The 20268-nt window shown below is 39.7% G+C and overlaps 1 protein-coding gene across 5 annotated transcripts in view; it reads right to left on the bottom strand.

Annotated features, from left to right (window-relative positions):
• Window positions 1-1045: 1045 nt before the first annotated feature.
• Window positions 1046-20268, bottom strand: part of SNX10 (sorting nexin 10) — a 62841-nt gene continuing 43618 nt past the window's right edge. For 3 of the 5 annotated variants that reach the window (XM_050938753.1, XM_050938756.1, XM_050938754.1), the window contains 5 exons: window positions 19449-19535; window positions 15740-15840; window positions 14750-14848; window positions 4068-4283; window positions 1046-3657 (listed from right to left, as the gene is read on the bottom strand). In XM_050938753.1, coding sequence (XP_050794710.1) covers window positions 3576-3657; window positions 4068-4283; window positions 14750-14848; window positions 15740-15840; window positions 19449-19535 — 585 coding nt within the window. In that variant the 3' untranslated portion in view covers window positions 1046-3575. Of the gene's footprint in view, window positions 3658-4067; window positions 4284-8344; window positions 8549-9195; window positions 9233-14749; window positions 14849-15739; window positions 15841-19448; window positions 19536-20268 lie in introns of those variants that run through there. The other 2 variants (XM_050938755.1, XM_050938757.1) reach the window with 2 other exon arrangements.

Raw genomic sequence — 20268 nt, 5'->3', positions numbered from 1 at the left:
GTAGATGATGTTAAGAAGTATATATTGTAATTGCAAAAACTTAGATTGTAGAGGTATGATATCTGCGACGTACTGTTATTTAACTTTCCACAAGCAATTTTACAATAAAATTTTAGAGCTGCAAACCATATAATATTGTAGAATTGCTCATGGAAAGTTAATAGCATAGGAATACTTAGAAATATATACACGTTATAGGTATCTCAATTCAAGAACTCTAAATGTTCCAAACCAAAAGGAGGAGTATTTTTTGTTCCTGTTATAAACGATAATTTAATTATCTTCTAAATATGGTTTATTCAAATAGGCAAAAAAGCAATTTAACCTGCAATTTTTTAATTGTAAGAGGGAAAGTAAAGTATTGAAGGCCTTTCATGAGAAGAATCAGTCTTGACACTGGAAGTACTGAATTACATTTTTGTGTTTAAAAGAGAGTGCAGCATTGTAAAAGTAGATTAAACAACAACAACAACAAAACCCCCAGCCTGTTTGCGATAAACATTGATCATCATTATTGATTCTACTACTCTTATTAACTACTTAGAAACATAAGGTTTCAATTTTATCCATTCCTTGAAAGGGTTACTAATGTTGCATGCTGTTTGTATTACAAACAATTGGATAGTTTTTCAGAACAAATAAAAATATTTCAAGAAACAAAAATGCACAGAATTTGGAAGAGGTGGGCACAGAATTTAGAAATGAGTGTTGAGAAAATAAGACTGTCAAGTTTCTTACTCTTAATGTTTATAAAAATTGAGCTGTTATTGAATTAATTATTTTCTTTTAAAAGAGGATTTTTGTTACCTTGTTAATAGAAATATTTCAGTTGCATTATGAGTAACAGGTTGTTGGAATGCTGATTTAGAATATCCTTAAGTTAAATATGCATTACAATTCAAAAATATAAATGATGGGGGGTATTTATGTTTAACAACATATAGCACACAAAAATCTGAGAAACAGAACTGTGTAGAGTACTAAAAGTCATAAAAATAAATAAATTAGGAAATGGATTTTACAAATAAAATAAATCTAATTTACAAGTCAAAGCAGAGCAATTTATTTTTGTCTTATTTAATTACTTAAGAATGTTCTGTTTCTACTAAACTTCCTTATACAAGTATAAGTGTAGGAAAGCAGCAAAGGAGGAACAATTAAAGTGATGTAAGATTTTGGATGCAGGAGTGGCACATTAAAAATCCTGTTTGAAAAACTAGACAGAAATGTCACTTGTTTTTGACTACAACAAAAGCCAAGAATCAAATCCCCAACAAGATGAGTTTCTTGTAGAAAAACAATATTTGATGTAGTGCTAAAATCACAACACACTAATCAAAAATTTTAAGAAGTTTTATATTTAAAATTTCACAAAATAAGAAACCTATCCTAAAACATTTACAATTGTTTTTTCTTGGTAAATAAACCCTAGAACAGAGTATTCTTCATTATCACTTAACACGAAGATTTTCACTAATACTAGGTATACAGAGAACTCAAAAGAGTAACATTTTAAATAAATTTCCATGCAGGACAAGATGATGATAATGGAACAGATTTCAGAGCACAGATCTAACTTGTGAAGAGTATGATAAAGTTAATAACGATACAATTATGATGAATCCCAAGTATTTATCACTGAAACAGGCTGCTTTGCAAAATCTCCTTAATATACAAAAGACAAGATCCCTGAATTATAATAAGTAGTCACAAAGGTTCTCCAACTCTTACATTTAAACAGACAGTCAGGATGTGTGTTAGCAAGCCACAAAGCATAAAGTGCATTCTATTATCTAGCTCAACATTTAAATAAAAAAACCCAATAGTATAGTATGGTAAAACAAAATGATAATTTCCTTCTCTAAAAAATTATCCCATTCTCAGTTTTTGTTCATTTCAAGATTTTTTTTGCTGATGTTATGGGCAGCTTTGCTAAATAATAAGTCTATCAATGAGGCAACATCTTCCCCCTCAAAAGTCTGCACTTTGCAATAGAAGCTATCTTGCCATGATAACTTGTTGCTTTAATTAATGTTAGTGCTGTTATATGAAAATATTTTGTTGACCCTTCTACACACAAGCAGAGATGGTGACTAGATATATTTGTGCAATTCAACAAAACTGAGCAAAAGAAACAGATATTTATCTTATGTAAGTGCTATGATGAAGAGAAAACTGGTTCAGAATAATTACCTAAGATGAAATGTTATCCTCAAGCTCTTAAGACACACCAAAACTGAACAGATTCCCAGGAGGATGCTTTAAACACACATCCGCACTAACTTTTATTAGCTGGCCAATTAATTATATATTGTTTCTGTGTAATTCACAGGTTAAAAGATACTAACTACTGTATCTTTGTCAGAGACAAAAATCCATACTGGACCTGAACTTGCAGCACTGAAATCTGGAGGAGTTTTGCCATTATTTCAATAGAACAGGATCAGACCCACTGCCTTGTCTTTAATAGCAGTTAAATGTCAAATATAAATAAACACTGAAACATTTTCTATTGACAGGTTCTGGGACAAGCTAACTCATAGTTGCTGCTATAAAGAGCAAAGTAGATTATAACAAATGTTTGTGGTTAAAAAGTTGTGTTCAAGCCTGCCAGTTGTGAAAAAGTCAATATTTCAATGTGTTTACTACAGTAAAAGTGAAATTAAAAACTCCATTCATTTCAGTTTGTACCCAATAGCTTAGAGTTCTATATCTGAACAAATGTGTTATATCTATGTGACTATCATCCTTTCGGAAAGACAGTTTCACTTCATTTAAAATGTTAACCTAGAACACTTGGCTAACATTTTCAAACATAGGTCCCTAAAGTTAGATACCTAGAGTGAAATGTTGACTCTGTCGAAGTCAGTGAAAAATGCCTATTGACTTCAGTGGGGCCAGATTTTACACATGATTTTCGCAGGGAGGGAGCAACCATAACTCCCACTACCTTCCATGAGAGCTGAAGGTTTTCAGCATCCCTTGAAATCATGTCACATTTATTTATGTGCCTAACTTTAGGCATCTATGTTTGAAAATGTTGGCCTCTGGCTCTTGTGCGTGATAAGAGCAAGTTTTCCATAAACATTGGAGAAAGACTATCTTCCCTCAGCCTCTCTCTCCAATTGTCAGCAACAAATAGCACAGATTCTGTTTTCCTCAAGTCACCATGCTATTTTAAAAAGTTAATACCTTGTGGTCTATATAACTTCATTACTAATGTCACACAGCTGTTTAGAGTGAAACTTCTCTGGTATAGAGTACACAAAGTTGCTCTGAGTATATTTTCATTTGACACACCACTTTTAAACTAACGTAAAATACCATTATTTTTTAAGATCTGAAATACATTGTCACGCAGGGAAATATTTTATCAGCCATACTTGGCAATAGAACACCACTAGCCCAATATTTGTCAAGATTTTAATGGCTGCATAAACCTAATAGGCAACATGTAAAAATAAATCAGTGCAATTTAATAAAAGCAACAAAGAAACAGTTTCAAAGCTATGGTTTGAAAATTGAGAGAGAACTTTATTTTGCAGGTCTTAGGATGGCAATATACAAGTGATTTTTCAGGATTCTTCAGGGATTGTGCTTGCTTTACATCCATGTGAAATGCTGTCATCACTACTGTGTCCAAGCCCGGAGGATGAACTACGGAGAAGGGGAGAAAAAAAATAAAGAAAGGAAATTGGTTTTCACAACACACTCAAAGCCTGAGTAACAGAGGAGAACTTTAATTATCTCCAGTCACAAAGACAGACAGGAAATTTGGACTTTTAATTAGCCATTTGGAGTGCAGTTGGATATTTTTTTTAGCAAGATAATTTAAACGCGAATAATTCAAGTCTGACTAAATGAAATTCACATAATCAGAATGCAGATAATTGAATTTCTACTGCATTCATTAATTCAGTGTGGAGGTGTGTGTGAAGACTTCTATGATGAGCTGTCACAGCTCAATAAAATCTCAGTCAATTAATTTTTTCATTATCTTAGTATTACATCAACAAAAAAAGTGAAGTCTGTGTGTATATATATCAGAATGTAAAGAAGAAAGTAACCTCTCTGAATCAGAATCTGCCTCATTTTTCCCTCTTTTTCTCTCTTCATCTTCAATAGGAAAACGTCGTTTCAAAGAGGCAAACTTATGAATCGCATCAGCAACAGAATATTTTGTCTGTCCAGATACACAAGCCTCAATATCTTCTGGACTTAGCTGAGTCTGTAAGAAGAGGTGAAGTCTACTGTCTGAAAGCAATAATGCATTTTGTAGGATCCTTTAAAAAAAAAGAAAAAACACACGTAATTACTAGAACAATTTCACAGAGGTGTCCTGCTTTTAAATGAATCCCAAATTAGCTTCAGAATGCACTGCATATAATAAAATGATTAGGTATGTGTTATCTTTTTATTGCATTATCTGGAATTTTGGGTGAGTAAAAACATGAAGCTAATAGTTAAGAACATCTGTTATAAGAATAACTTCAAGGGCGTTTCTTCCATTTAACCATCTGTTATTACCATGTGTATCAATGATTGTAAGGGGGGCAAAGGCACATGCACTTATGGAAATTTGGTCTACGTTCAAAAATTGTCTATATTTAAATATACTAAACTACTTTAAAATTTCAACGGCCTGATTTCTCTTGGGGGAGTAGAAGAAGATGAAGGAATTTAGAGCATGAAAAGTCAGGACTTTGACATACCTGTGAAATAGAATGTGTGTGCACCAACAAAAACTAGTAGTACATATTTATACTTTTACAAATTTGTATATATTTAAGAGATAGTAAAAATGCCATTGATGTACATTGATTTAAATCTGTCTGTAAAATGTTTTCAGTAAGTTCTGACAATACTCTTCATTTTAGCTGTTTTTTGAAAAAGCCTATCTTCAACTGCAGTTTATATTTGTGAAAATAAGCCTTCAAATGCATTTAGCATAACCTTTTTAATCACGTGAACTGTGTAATCCAAGTACAATGCATTCAAAAAAATTGGAAAGTTAGAGTTACTCTACAAGGACTGAAATCTGTGCATTAGCATTGTTACTCTGATAATGCAATGCTCTTGCAATATTTGTATAAGGAACTAATTGCACAAAAGGTCTGTTCTAACATGATCAGCAGCAGACAATAAGGGCCCATTCCTACAAAATGCTGATGTGCATGTGTAACTTTACTCATGGGAGTAGTCTTTTTGAGCTCAGTGGGAATACTCAGCATTTGCAAAATAAGGGCCTATGACACTAACAACTAACACTGCATGCAAATTTACTGCAATATATTTAAGTAAGCCAGAACCATTGAGAATTTATGTTTATCTGCTTACAAATATTTAGGTTAGTTTTTAGTTATCAATATCTTTTTCATTTATTTGGTAACATTACTGAATATAATCGAATACAAGAAAATAAGAACTGATGAAAGTTAAATAAATAAATAAATATCCAACTGTATTATAAATACCCGAATTAACATGAAGTGTACAACAGACTGATTCTTCCAGTCTTAACCACGTGTTTGGACTGTAATATTTTAAATATAAATGAACTCTGAAAACTGTTCTCTGTTGTGACCAATATACTGGTAATATTTAATTAATGTAATATACTTAAGGATTTCTGTCTTAAGGACAGCAAAATGAAAAAAGACATATATAACTTGAAATTGGTAGGTTTGCAGTAATGAAAAATATTTGCAGTGGCCTATAATGATTACCACATTCCATGTGAAATTATCAGAGTGGGGCTGCAACAGAGATCACTTTTTGCTACTGTTCAAGATAAGGACATTTTTAAACACTGATAAAACCCAGCTTTTACTCTGATAAACCCACACATAGTTTTCTTAAAAATAGACATCACAAATATAGTCTCTCAAAATCCATGCCTACAAAGTTTTAATGCACAGAACATTTAAAAACAACTTCTCAGTAACCCCAAAAGAAATCACCTAATAGTGTACAAAAATTAATCAAGCCACAGAACCTACAAATCCCCACACCTCCCTCCTCAACAGCAATAGCTTCATGACTATAGTATAAAAGGCCACATCATTCATTGGTCACTCTTGGTCAATGTGAAATCCCAAACAAGAAATGATACAAACATCATGAAAAACAAAAAGGGAAAAAATAAAACCCCAATGATACCACACAATAAATACAGATTTATAGTGTAAGCACTGGATGAGCAAACTCATTCCTTTTGTTTGTTTGTTTTCTTAAAGTAAATCTTACTAGAATTTATGTTCCAGATTTAAGGAGATTCGCATTTTTGCACTACTACTGTCTGTATTTCTAATTCAGAGTAATATAGTAAAAAGCCAGCCCATTAAATTCAACATGAATAAGCTTTAGTTTCCCCTCAAGATTTTCCTGTATTTTACCTCCAGAAGCTTCCTGCCACCCAGGCTAAAGCGCAAGTAACTAACTGTTCATCAGATTACGCTATACTTGCAGCTTTGTTGCTGTTTGAAATGTATTTTATTTTCTTTATAAAATAATGGGTAATCTTTAAAATTGATTTTAGATGGTTTGAGGCTTTACACCACAGAAGTAATGAGCACTAACGTCAATGACATTGGACACAAATTCATTTTAGCTTTATTTCATGTCCACAGCAATTCTACTAAGCCTTGAACTGCTGAAGCACTATTATTAACTTGCTGGTAACCTAACATATGGGAATAGCAAACAAAAGTGATAAGAGTACAGGTTGATCAGAACCTCAAGGCTACTGTCCTTTTTCTGCAGCTATAATTCAATTTCTAATTTTACTTTACATTGGACTCATTATTTCACAGTTATTTTTTCTCCTGCTTAATAGTGCCATCTGGAGGTTAAATGAGTGAAGAAACAGAGAAAGATGCTCATTGAACCAATCCCACAGAGTCCATCTAGAAGGGAAAACATTTAGAGAGTTCTTTACTAACCACTTTAAGCCAACATGTGAGCAGTCATAGAAGCACCCTTCACCTAGGTATGCCCTTGGAATGCCTGTTCTACTCTTTAATTGAGAAATGACAACTTTTGCTTTCTTCCTTCTGCACCAGCCGCTTATATTGCTTGAAGGATGTAATTAAAAAGCCATCAAAATGAAAAATAAAGTGTCTGCACTATTCAGTTCTAACTGTTAGTTTTTAATGTTCAAAATATTCATACCTCTAAAACAAGGACATGCATGCTTTGTCGCCCATTGTTAGTATTGTGGAATATTATTATTACAGTAGCACTCAGGGGCCTCAACTAGATCAGGGCCCCATTGTGGTAAGTGCTGTACAAGCACATAAAAAGTGACAGTCTCTGCCCCAAAGAGCTTGCAGTCTAAACGACAAGACATGACATGTAGATCAAACAACTGGGCACAAAGAAGTGGAGGAGGCAGGGGGAGGTAACATACAATTAGGATGTTTTAGCACCGACTAACCATGTGTGCAATTTTTAGCCAACCAGCAATTATCAATGTTTGACAATCAGCAGCCTGTTCATTATAGCAAATACCAACACAGTAACATATTCTGACCCCAGCTGCTCTGATGTAAATCTTCAGTAAATGAGATCAAAATCTGGCCCACACAGTTAATTTATAAAAAGTCACAGCTCACACTGATAATTCTAGTATCACCTGAAAAAAACTGGACTTGGCAGATTTAAAGGAAAGTCAAACTTTTCCCATACCTACCTAGGATATAGAAATTAATGCCCTAATCCTGCAAACCTTTCCCCACACGAGTAGTCATTACTCTCACATAAGAACTCCCTTACATAAGTAAGGGTTTGCAGAACCAGGCCCTACATTTGAATTTGAGATAGTAAAATCTTTTTATTTGTTGTCATGAGAATCTTTGTTTGTAAGCAGCCTTGGTAAAATTTTATGATATCTCTACCTTTACAGAAAGAGGGCATAAAATACAGTCTTGCAACCAGACCCAAACCCAAGGGGACCTAACTATAGGTGCTAGGTTCAGGTCAGTTTGGAGATGAAAATGAGTTAACATGCTTAGACTGGGTTCAGGTCAGGCTTTAAAATTAGATCTGAGCAGACTGGGGGCAGGTGCGCAGTCACAGGCAGCCATAGGGATAGCACAGCAGGGAGGTGGTAAACAGTCTTTTGTCTGCATGGGCAGTGACTGGTGGGAGGTGCTGCCACCAGGAGAGGCAGCATTGAATTCGCATCAGCTGTTTCCTGCCTTCAAACAGACACACACACACACAGTGTGGTTCAGGTGTGAACAGAGAGAAACATGGCCAGCTGGGACCCCACACAAGGCACTGCCTGCCCTGCATCTCACCACTCCTGCCCAGCATGGAGGCTTTCATGGGGATCTGCAGATGGGTACCCACCTTGCACCACCCCTGGGCCCATGCCCCCATCCACTCAGCAGTAGGGCCAGGCAGGAAGTGGCAGTGGAGGAGAGAAGGGGAGCTGCCCCATACCTGCACAGCAATGCGTCTGTCCTGCCATGTGGCTACCCTGGCTGGGAGTTTGAGGGACTGAGGCTCCACTGAGGTATGGGCAACCCTGGACTTCTTGAGACAGCTGCAGGGGAGGGAAGAGGCATGGGCCAGGTCTATGAATGGCAGAAACACCTGGGTCTGTTTGCAGCATCCTGAACATGCTGTTATGCTAGCTCCAGTTCCTGCTGCTCCATCCCTGACCTTGCAACCTGATGTGGCCTGACTATAAAGGTCAGGTCAGTTATGAAAATGCCTTGACACTCAGCTTCGGGTGGATTCAGGTCAGCTGTGGTCTAGTTGGGTTGGGTCGGCCTTTAAAATTAGACCCGAGCTGACCTCTAATAAACTTCCAATTGATACGCAAAAGAAAGTGCATGGCTTTTGAGGAGATGCTGTATGCTACATGAGGCATGTTCCCTCTCCCAAGCTAAAGAGAGAACATTTACAAAAGGCAAAACGTGTTGTGTCTTATTTGGATAAAGGCCAAAATCTGGTTTTCTTCAATGTGATTTTATTAGGTATATTATCCACTGTTCTGCTGGAGAACAACATATGGCTGACCAGTACAACTTAATCCTAACTAAAGATTTCCTGTATCTACTGTAACCTAATATAATGACAGATGCACACTTGAATGTGTGCGGAAGGTTAACACTCTGATTTCATTTTCAGCAAATTTACTCTGCCCATTTACATCACATCATGAGAGGAGGAAAAAATAAAACTTACCAAAACCAACTGATCACAGCCTGTGTTCTGGTGCCCTCTATTGAATACACACAGATTCAGACAGGGAGAATGTGAAAATACAGGGTAGAGTCATTAAAGCTTTATTTCCTCATACTTTTTAATCAATACCATTTCCTCTTTTATAATAGGCCAGTGTGAAAGGTAGCAGGTGCTAGCTGGAAACATGAAAGAGAATTTAACTAAATAGAGAAGCTAAGAGGGGCTGCCAGATCCCATACTCACTTCAGCACAACTCAAATTTGAAATATTTGGAGCATTCTATTCAGAATAATGCTAATAGAAAGATGGGACCCAATTCTGCATCCCTTATTAGCATGAATAAACCTTACATGTAGTCAATGGCCCTGGTGCACTATTGCCTTGTACTCTGCATAGTCATTTATACGGTGCAAAGTGAGAGTAAAGTACAACCATATCAGAATGGTAGTTTTTAGTACCCACTTGGCAGTGATGCAAATAACTATACAGGGTACAGGGCAAAAGTGAACCAGGCCCAATGGGACCACACACACAATATTTATGCATGCAAGGCACGGAGGCAGGATTAGGAACTGGTTTGGTGAATCAGCAGTGAACTTTTAAAAATATTATTTAAATCTGTTTCCATATTAATCTCTTGTCAGGAAATGTAACATTAAGCATGTTTCCTGTGGTAATTGCCAGGAATAGCCACTCTCGAGAGATTACTAATAGATATTTACTTTTTATTCGAAACCACACATTGGTATGAGAGAACTCCAGTTTCATTCCATTAAAGCAAAATAATGGAATGCAACTTAAATAAAATAAATTGTTATAACTCCAATATGTATTTACCAAAAGCAAACAGGAATGCAAATCATCATTTTAGGTAATTTTAGGCCCCAAAATTAAGTTTTGTGCGGAACAGATGGGCGAAAAGGAAAAAGGTCTAACAAAACTTAGTATTAATAAAGATAATTTCTTGATTTTTTTTCAATTCAGGAATAAGCTTTTTTATTTGAACTTAAAGGAGAATTCAATCAGCATCACAATACAACATCTTCAGAATATTTCCAATAGGAAATGTGTAGTTTTCCTCATTCCCAAAAAGCAATTTATGACTGAAAGATCGGCAATCTAACATTTAGCTAATGGAGTCAGAGTTCTTAAACACTGAATTTGACAGTAACAAGGACTGGGTTATATACAGTTCTTTTGTCAAATCAAAGTGATAATCCCCTACAAAACAAAACAGGATCAGAGCTGGAAATATATGATAAAGCCAGATTCATCCAACCTCAACTTCCAACATGAATTATAATGCTTTAAGTCTGTTTCAAACTAAGTGTCAAATCCTGGCCCTCATTTATGCAGCAGGAAGAGCTGCAGAAACGCCCTATGTCTAAGTAACTAGCTGTTCACAGAGTTAACTAATCCAGAGGATGATGTGTGGAGGTGGGGGACAGAGATACACATCCACTCTCCAGCTGGGTAATACAGAGTGCAAATGAGCCTCCTCTCCCCACCAGCCCTCCATAAATCCTCACCCCTCTGTCTTCTGTGGGTGCCCTGGGAGCTGCTGCAGTAACCTACCTACATAGAGACGTGGATGGAGGAGAGGAAAAACAGAAAACAGCTAGGGATGAGGCATGACATTTTCAAAAGTGACTAAATGATTTAGGAGCATAGGTCATATTTTTCAAAAGAGATTTAGGAGCCTAAGATTCAAAGAGGGTTTTTTGAAAATTTTACCCATAGCCCCATCTTCCTCAAGCTGGTTAGCATGTGTGGCTTGTGACCCCTGGTCTGTTCACTCCCATAAGCAATTGGGGTGGAGTAGGGGGCGGGGGGGGGGGAAGAGAGGAAAGAGAGCTGGGTGTCATTCTGCCTGACAGGCTCCTGTCTCCTTGCCCCGGATAATAGCTCACTTTTGCTGTTTTGGCCTGTAGGGTCCCATTCAGTTTCTCCATGACTGATTTCCCCTACTGGAGCCACCAAACTGCTGTGTGGGGGTGGATAAGGGCAGAGCATTGGCATAAGTGCTACCAAAGGATGTTCCGTCTCCCAGAGGAAGTGTTTGTTTACAGATGCACAGCCTGGGCGTCCTGGGGAGCTGCTGAGGGATCTGTGCTATAGGCACCGTGGGGCCCAGAATTAAGACCTAAAGTACTAAGCAATGTCAACTAACTAACTAACTATCCATAAAATCAAGGCAGAGGAATTTGAAAGGCCCCAGACTAACCATATGTCAGTGCCACTATTTTAAATTATTGGAACATGTGTCATATGAAAAAAATCTGCAGTGATCCAGTGCTGGAATTATGGAGATCTCACGCTTGTCAATGAGTCACATGAATTTTTTCCCCAAAGCTGCATTTGACACTTTGGTCCAAGGGGGGGAAAAACAAAAAAAAACAAACAACCCACAGTCTCCAAGACAGAGGCGTCTGGAGCAGCTTCCTAATTCAGCTAATGGAGAGAACCTTTCTACAAACTGGGATGTCTGATATTCCATCCAGCGGAGGGCAGCGCCACAGAATGTCAATGCCATGCCAATTTATCCTAACAACTATATTTAAAAAAAAACAAAAAACTCCTTTCAAGTCTAGCTTTCCCCTGTGGCTGAGAATGTCTGGGAGAACGGTGCAACCTTTCATGCAGCACTGAAGAGCAAACATTTAAATCATTACTATAAGAGGAAAAACCCAGTTTAAAAAACTTTGATGCACCGAACACTAATCATTTTAACGTTCATGGAGCAATGTTCTTGAATGCTCAACATTCTCCACTAACAATACTCAGTAACACTGTAGGTATCAAAAAAGCTGAAAGAAAAGTACATTTCTGTTTTAATGTCATTTCTGGAAACATAGCCACTGGATGGAAATATTGTGTGTCCTTTAATAAAGTCACTTTGGAGCAGTTTGGGCTGTTCAACATTCCTACAAGTTTCATTTCAAAATTAGAGTATCTTTAAAAATAACAATTATCCACAACATGGCACAGAGAAGGCTGAGAGCTCAGACAAGGAGGCTGGACAAAGCCACGTATATCAGTATTCCCAACTGTTGAGTTGTTTTTTATTAATGAGGTTGAGGGGAAATCCCTAGATCCTCCTCCACTCTTAGTGTCATGTACCCTCAAGCAGAGTCATGACTAAAGTCTTGGCCAACAAAGACTGGACATGACTCTATGCAGGAACAGATAAGACTGTTCCTGAAATGACTAATAGGGTCACTATAAACACATACCCTGTTCCCAGTTATTGAGCACACTGCTAACAGATTTTCCCTTGCTCTTCCCAAACTGGGAGCAAAGGACTCAGCTTAAAAGCTCCATGACACTGGCCAGGAAGAGCATGTGCCAAAAGGCAGAGTAACTTGCTTAAAAATTCCTGCCTTTGATATTACTGGTAGAACTCCACACAGGTAAGTGCTAAGGGCACTGGTGTTCTAACCCTCATGTCATCTAATCATGCTCAGAGTAGCTCTAAACAAAACAATGGTTTAAAAGCTGGTGGCTGGTAGCCGCCTGACTTCACGAATGCTCCTACCACTGCAACCACAAATGGAGCTGCACCACTGATAACAATGGTAGGACATTTTACAAATGGTAGAAAAAGCCACAAGATAGTACAAACATGGTTGGTCTAGTGCAGAGGTGGGCAAACTATGGGCCCATGAGCCATTTTAAACTGGCCTACGAGCTCCTGCTGGGGCACTGGGTCAGGGGCTGGACCATGCGGCTCGGCCCCACTCTGGCGCTCCAGCCAGGGTGCAGGGTTGGGACCACACCACACAGCTCAGCATCACTCTGGCCGGGGCACTGGGTTGGGGGCTGTTCCGGCACTCCAGCTAGGGTGCTGTGTCCGGGGCTGCACCACGTGGCTCCCGGAAGCCAAGGCTCAGCCCCACTCTGGCACTCCAGCCGGGGCGCAGGGTCGGGGGCCGCTCCACACGGGTCCCGGAAGCCGCAGCATGACCCCCCTCCAGCTTCTACACACTCCAATGGCCCCCTCCAGCACTCCAATGGGAGCTGCAGAGGCAGTGCCTGCGGATGGGCAGCATGCAGACCCACCTGGCCGCCCTCTGCGTAGGAGCAAGAGAAGGGATATGCCACTGCTTCCAGGAGCCGCTTGACTAAGTGCCACTCAGAGCCTGCACCCCTGAGCGTCACCCCCGCCCCAGCCTTGATCCCCCTCTCCAAACCCCTCAATTCCAGCCTGGAGCACCCTTCTGCACTCCAAACGTCTCATCTCCAGCCCCACCCCAGAACCCGCACCCCTAGCCGGAACCTGCACCCCTTCCCGCACCCCTGATTTTCCTCCCACCCTCCAAACCCTCAGTCCCAGCCCAGAACACTCTGCTACACTCCAAACTCCTCATCCCCAGTCCCACCCCAGAGCCCACACCCCCAACCAGAGCCCTCACCCTCACCCCAATTTTGTGAGCATTCATGGCCTGCCATTCAATTTCTACTCCCTGATGTAGCCCTCAGGCCAAAAAAAGTTTGCCCACCCCTGGTCTAGTGGCTAGAATACTAGACTCAGTGGATCAGGGCTCTTTTCCCAGTTCTGCAGCTAGCTGCTGGATGACTTTGAACACATCTGTGCCTCAGTTTCCTCATCTGTAAAATACAGATAATGATACTGACCTCCTTTCTAAAGCGCTTTGAGATCTACCCAGATGAAAAGTGTTGTATAAGAGCTAAGTATTATTAAACAGCCAGAGTGTTGAGCTAAATAACCATGTTTAAGCTGTTCTTAAACCCTTTTCATAGCTCAGGTTGAAGCCTAGCCTAGGCGACTATTCTAAAAATTATTTGGGTCCATCCCTTTAAACAATGTTTTCACACACAATGTCCACTGCAAGAAGGCTACACTGGGGAAATATTACCCAAAAAAAATAAAAATAAAAAAAAAAAAAAAAAAAATTCCACTGCTGTTATCACCAGTCCAGGTGAAGGAGAATTGGTGCTATTTCAGTTATGCTTGCTAGAATAAAACTTATTTGGCAAAGTGGTAAAAATGGTGCCAACTGTGAGATTGCCTTATTTAAACTAGGGGACCCAAACATAAAAATGTTAACCCCAGCTCACTGAACCAGCTGTAGTATTAGAGAGATTAATGATTCCTTATTACAGCCCCAAGCCCACTGTGTTTAAGCAGAGTTTGCTAGAGAGGTGTTAACACTGGTTTCCTCACCACTGTAAATCTGTTTCTTTGTTTAAACATAGCTTTCCAGAACGAGCTAGCTAACAGATTTCACCAGAAGAGCACTTTTAACCAAAATAAGGCCATAAAATAATTTAAACACTGATGCTTTATAAAAATGACCATTTTTAATTAATATACTGAAATGTGCAGAACTTCAGCTGAAATTCTGTTCCAACAGTTCAGCGGAAGTGGTATATACAAAAATGTGTCAATGAGAGACAGAGGAAATCTAAAAGAGCAATATATAATGCTGGCCACAAGATGGCTCTCCCGTACAAGAGATGGGCTGTCTAATACAGCAAATTAGTGACTTCATTAACAATAAAAAACACACACTCACTAAGATGCAGGACTTACTTCTCAAGAAATTCTTGTAGGCCCTGTCGACGATGGTCCACGTGATGGGGATTATTCATATTAAAAAAGGGAGTTTTAGATGGAAGTTCAGGTAATTGGCTTTAAAACATAAAATACAGAGTTAAAACCAAAAATGAAGAGGCTGAGAAAAATAGTTTATGCAAGTTACCTAATTTTAGGAGGATAAATTACAACAACAACATCAGGCCAAAGGAAAAAATATCTTGGACAAATATAAAGCAAAGCCAGTCTCTGTTGACTGGAGTGGGGGAGAGAAAGAGATAAACCTATCTTTGTGTACACATTTTATCATTTTGGGAAGTGCTCAGATACCACAGTGATAAGGACCATATGAGACCCCTGGTATGTAGACACCTAGACTCCAAGGATTAACAGTTGGGTCAGGAAAATGTAGAGCAGTGTAATTTACATTTTTTGTCATCTTAAATGGTTTATCAAAAGCACTAGCTGTTCAAACTTGTATGAAACAAAATATAAGATTAGATGTGTTAAGCCTTACTAGTTTGGGGGAATAATTACCAAAAGGTAATGGGGGAAAGCCCCATTGCTTGAGATGTTTAATTCCAGGCCAGGCAGGAGTACGTCTCCACAGTGATTAAAAAAAAAAATCGGTCAGCTGACTTAGGCTTGGGCTCTTGGCTGAAAAACTACTGTGTAGACATTCAGGCTCAGGCTAGAACCCAAGCTCTGAGACCATCACAGCAATTTTTCAGTCCCGGAGGCCAGGTCAGCAGCGAGTTTTTTATTACTGTGTAGAAGTACCAGCAAACCACTAGAAAATATATTGTTGAAAACAACCTTGCACTGGTAGGGTAGAGAGTATATGGGCTAAAGTCTTGCCCAACTCTAACTTATATGATTCTCTAGTAATCGTTCAGAACAGATAAAAACACTAGCTGTGTGTGTCATCTGCAGAGTATTAAACTTGTATTTGATGGAAGAAGGTAGGATTTAAAAAAAGTCACTCACAGTAGCACAGCATTCTTCTGAAGTCTCTGTCGCAGCCATACAAATTCTCGAAAGCGTCGTCTAACACAAGATGTTTTCCTTGTAAAGCACATGCTATTTGTCTGTTGGGAAATGAGACTCACTTTACTTGTAAATCCTTTAGACTTAAGAAAACAGCATAGATATTTGATACTAAAAAAGTTGATTGAGAATTCTGTCCCTGAAAACTAAAGGACTGACTTCTGTTCAGTTCAGCATAAGAGCTATGTAAACAGTTATATCCTGAACCGGATCAGGATCAGTTTCTAACTTCTCAGGGAACACATTTTTCTTCACTTTGGTTTGAAAGCAAAGAATGACCAGAACGAAGACGTCAATCACAGCAGGTGAAAAAGTTTGTCAGAAAATGATTTCCAACAGAAAATTCCAATTTTTGTATTAAAAAAACCAACATTTTTTTAAAACTAGCTCTGGTCATTATGCTGCAAACACTTACTCCTGAATATATGCTTCTTCCAGTGCATAGTGCCAGTTAAATCAATAGGTAGAGCCCTGCAAATCCATGGGTATCCACTTTATATCCGTGGACCATTTCTGTGGATACCAGCGCGGATGCAGACACAAATTTTATATTCGTGCAGGGCTCGGACAGTTAGAGCGGGCAGGCAGCTGTGAGGAACCACAGCGCGGATCCTCCACCTGCCTTGGGAGGAGGGCCTAGGGGCAGGGACAGAGGTTGGGGGCTGCTCAGGCCCCACGGCCAAGGCAGGTGGAGGGTCCACCACAGCTCCCCAGCTGTTCTTGTGGCTGGACTGCAGCTTTGAGCTGCCCTCTCCCCGGCTGGAGCCCGGTCAGGGAGAGCTGCACTGGCAGTTGTGGGGACCCTGGGTTCCTCCACATGCCCTGGGTGGGAGGCTGCTCGGGCCCCCTGACTAAGTTTCCTGTAAGCTGTGCAACCACGCAGCAGCCTTCTTTGCACTGCACAGGCACTCAGGGAACCCGCCCGGGGACTTGCCACGGCCGCGGCGCCCTTCCCCTGGCCCCAACTCTGCCACGGCCGGCCCAGACCCAGCCACAAACAGGGCAGCTCTACCCCGGTCCGAACCCAGCCCAGACCTGCTGGGGAAGTAGCGCCTATCCTGCAGCCCTAGCCCTGGAGCTGCTGCGGTGGGGAGAGGAGCCTCTTCCTCCCCAGCCCAGGTGCTGCTGTGGGGAGATCTGTGAGGAGTCTCTTCTCCCCACCATAACCCCAGAGCACCCTCCTGGCACCCCAAACCCATCAGCCCCGGCCCCAACTCAGAGTGCGCACCCGGAGCTAGAACCCTCACACTCCTGCATCTCAACCCTCCGCCCCAGCTCTGAGCCTTCTCCCACACTCTGAACCCCTCAGCCCCACCCCCACCACAAGAATTCTGTTATGTGCACCAATATGAAGGTGATGTGTCACACATTACCTCCATATTGCTGTACATAACAAAATTCATTCTGCACATGGGTGGGAAAAATTTGAGGGAACACTGCCCACCCCACCCTTCCCCGGACAGGGGGAGGGTCCGTCACGACTCCCCACAACTTCCAAAGCATCTCTCCCTGACCGGGCTCCAGCCCCCGGTGCAGAGCTCTGCAAATATCCGCATCCGCAGATAATTTTTGCGGATCGGATGTGAATACATATTTGTGTATCTGCGCAGGGGTCTACCAATATGACTAGCATGAATACTTGCTACACAAGGAAAAGCAGTTGCAGTGATTCTGCCCTTAGTTACCAGTAACTTGATTGTTTGCCCTTACCATGATTAATACTGTCCTCCCACACACACGTAATAAGTGCTGATAGCCTTTTGGCTTTATTTAGCAACCATATGACTTCATGCTCTCAAACTCTCACCTCAATATTTGAGTAATTATGCCAGATTTTTTCAATTTATATTTTCCTCCCAAAAAATAAGAAAAAAGGGAGGGAAAAGAAAGGAGAGGAGAGCATGACCTCAGTTTCCATTCGCTAGGAGTTAAAGGCTTCTAAAAAGTCAGACCAAATCTGTTCAAATCTGTTTGAGGTCCTTCTTCTCAGAAATGTTACCTGCTCTTTAGCTGCCAGGTCAGCCCAGTTGCTGAACCAAGCTTCTAGCCCTGAAGGCAGTCTGCTCTGCCACCTAAACAGTAGGAGTCATTTGGCTACCAGCACTGCTCTAGAGAACAAGTTTTCTGTGAGTTGAAAAGTTTCCAAGATGATGTGATATATCCCAAAACACAGTTCTGGGAAGTAATTTTTTTAAGAGGTATCCATTATCATATTAATCCTCCTGCCCACTTCTAGCCAAAAGGATTGTATCCTGGGCCAGTCCCAAAACATCTGAGCTCTGGGAGACCCACATCCCCAACAGCAGTTTCTTTTGACAAGGCTCAGACACTGTAACCTGTCAGTGACCAGTGTGAATGAAATATATTTTCTGTTAAATCAGTCTTAAATCGTAGAAACATTCAGTTTTTAATGCTTTGCAAAGCATTTCTCCATTGGCTAGGTTTTAAGAACATATACAAATTGCTAGCGACAGGCATTGAACAGTAATCTAAATTAAGGAGGGGTTTTTGGACCACGAAGTCGTAACAAGCTATAACTGGTCAGGTGAACCTATGGAGTGCTTTCCAGATAGGCAACAATACTGGAGTCTCTGGTGCTTCCAGAATAACAGGACCAAAAAGGTCCTTCAAGAGATGCTTAAGCTAAGGTAACAACAGGCAGCTGGACGAGGTATGGTGTACTGCTGTTTGAGTGCTTGGAATGGCAGAAACTGAACCTCTGAGAGACCCAAATTATCCTCTTATGCATTCACACTGTCCACATTACGAGTTTCCTGTCAATTTTCCAACAATAGGCTGCCTCAAAGTACAGCATCAATGTGTGACAAAGGATGAAATGTCACTTTTCTACCAAGGTGATCTAGGTTTGTCTGGCAGCCAATATCGTAGGGGACACTTTATACTCAAAACAGTAATAGGCGGAACCCAGTAATCCTGCTGCCATGAGGGAATGGAAGATATTTTTCATACGTCATATTTTTCAATTTTAGGATCCAGATTAAGGAAATTATTATAATCCCTTCAATGCTTCATCCAACAAAGTATGGTAATGCAAGAATAATTAGCAATATTTAATTGAATGAAATGTATGGCAGATTTAGCATATGACAGAATCACAATGTATCCTCATTAGAATGCAGTACATTAAAATGATAAGCATTAAGAAAAACACTTAAAGTATCCAGATACCACAGAGCTGGTCACAATATAAATGTCTAGACACATTGAACATTTATTTGCACAGTTATGACAATCAAATAGCTTGGTAGATAAAACAGATTCAGGAATTTTGATTATGATGCAAGTAACTGGATTATTCATTGAAAAGAGAGTTGTATAAACACAGATGTTTGAAATCCAATGTTTTTTCTTACTATGATAAAATGAAGACTTTGCATGGTCACTGCACATTTGTCATCTTGTTAAGAATTTGAACCATGAACAGTATCTGTCAGAGGATGAAAACATCCTAGAGCACACAAATGTGAGCCAGTGTGTATCATGATCCATCTGTAGAAGGAGCATACCACTTGCTGATGTCCCAGGTGCTATAAGGCTTAAATCATTAATATTTCTGAAACGATCACAGCCTTGAATAGATGTGATAAATAACACAGTAAAAATACTTTGCACTTATTTTTATACTTACATGAATGAATATTTCATAGTCTATGTACGAATGCCAAGAGTCTTCCTTCTGCATCCTAGGGTCCCGTACCAGGACAGTTACAAATTCCTGTAAGGGCATAATAAATCAAGCAATTAGTTTTAGAATAAGAACGCAGCTTGAAAGATTCTTTGTTTTGCTTTTGTGCGTTCAGACTAAAATCTGAACTGCTGCTTATGCAATGTTGCAATCCTTTAAAAGGAGAAGCAAAAAGCAATGAATCATCTGAACTACAGTACATGTCTGGGAAACTCCTTGCCACACAGCTAGCTAAAACGGGAATTTTTCAAATTAAATAATATTGTAGATTTTTAAACTGTCAAACACACCACATTCATGGGGACTCGGCGATCTGAGTGGCGACAAACTGATTATCTAACTTGTAAATCAGACTAAAAATAGCTGTGCAGCAATTTTTTTCAAATGCCAATCATTGAATTAAATAAAAGAGGCTTTACAAAAAATACTCTGTGGTACAGAATGACTATTACATTTTATTAGCATGCTGCTGAATCTATGTTTCCTCACCACTCTGTACATTTTCTTAAAAAAATGTAAACACAATATTTTAACAATCAAAATCTCTGAAATTAAGATATATAAATGCTTAACACCAGCCCAAAGGAGGCAAGAATTGTCTTTTCCCTATGGTCTAGATCATCTCTTTGTGATCCACACCAGAGTAGGGGGAAGCACATCACAGGCTGCTCCAGGAGCAACACAAGCGGAGAGATTTTGCCTTGCAAAGTCACAATCTCTCTCCTAACTGCTCTGTGGAGGGAGGCCTAGACCTGTCACAGCA

The sequence above is a fragment of the Gopherus flavomarginatus genome, chromosome 2, assembly GCF_025201925.1.
Source record: "Gopherus flavomarginatus isolate rGopFla2 chromosome 2, rGopFla2.mat.asm, whole genome shotgun sequence".
In the NCBI taxonomy this organism is placed as follows: domain Eukaryota; kingdom Metazoa; phylum Chordata; order Testudines; family Testudinidae; genus Gopherus; species Gopherus flavomarginatus.
This window is presented reverse-complemented; position numbering and strand designations above follow the sequence as displayed.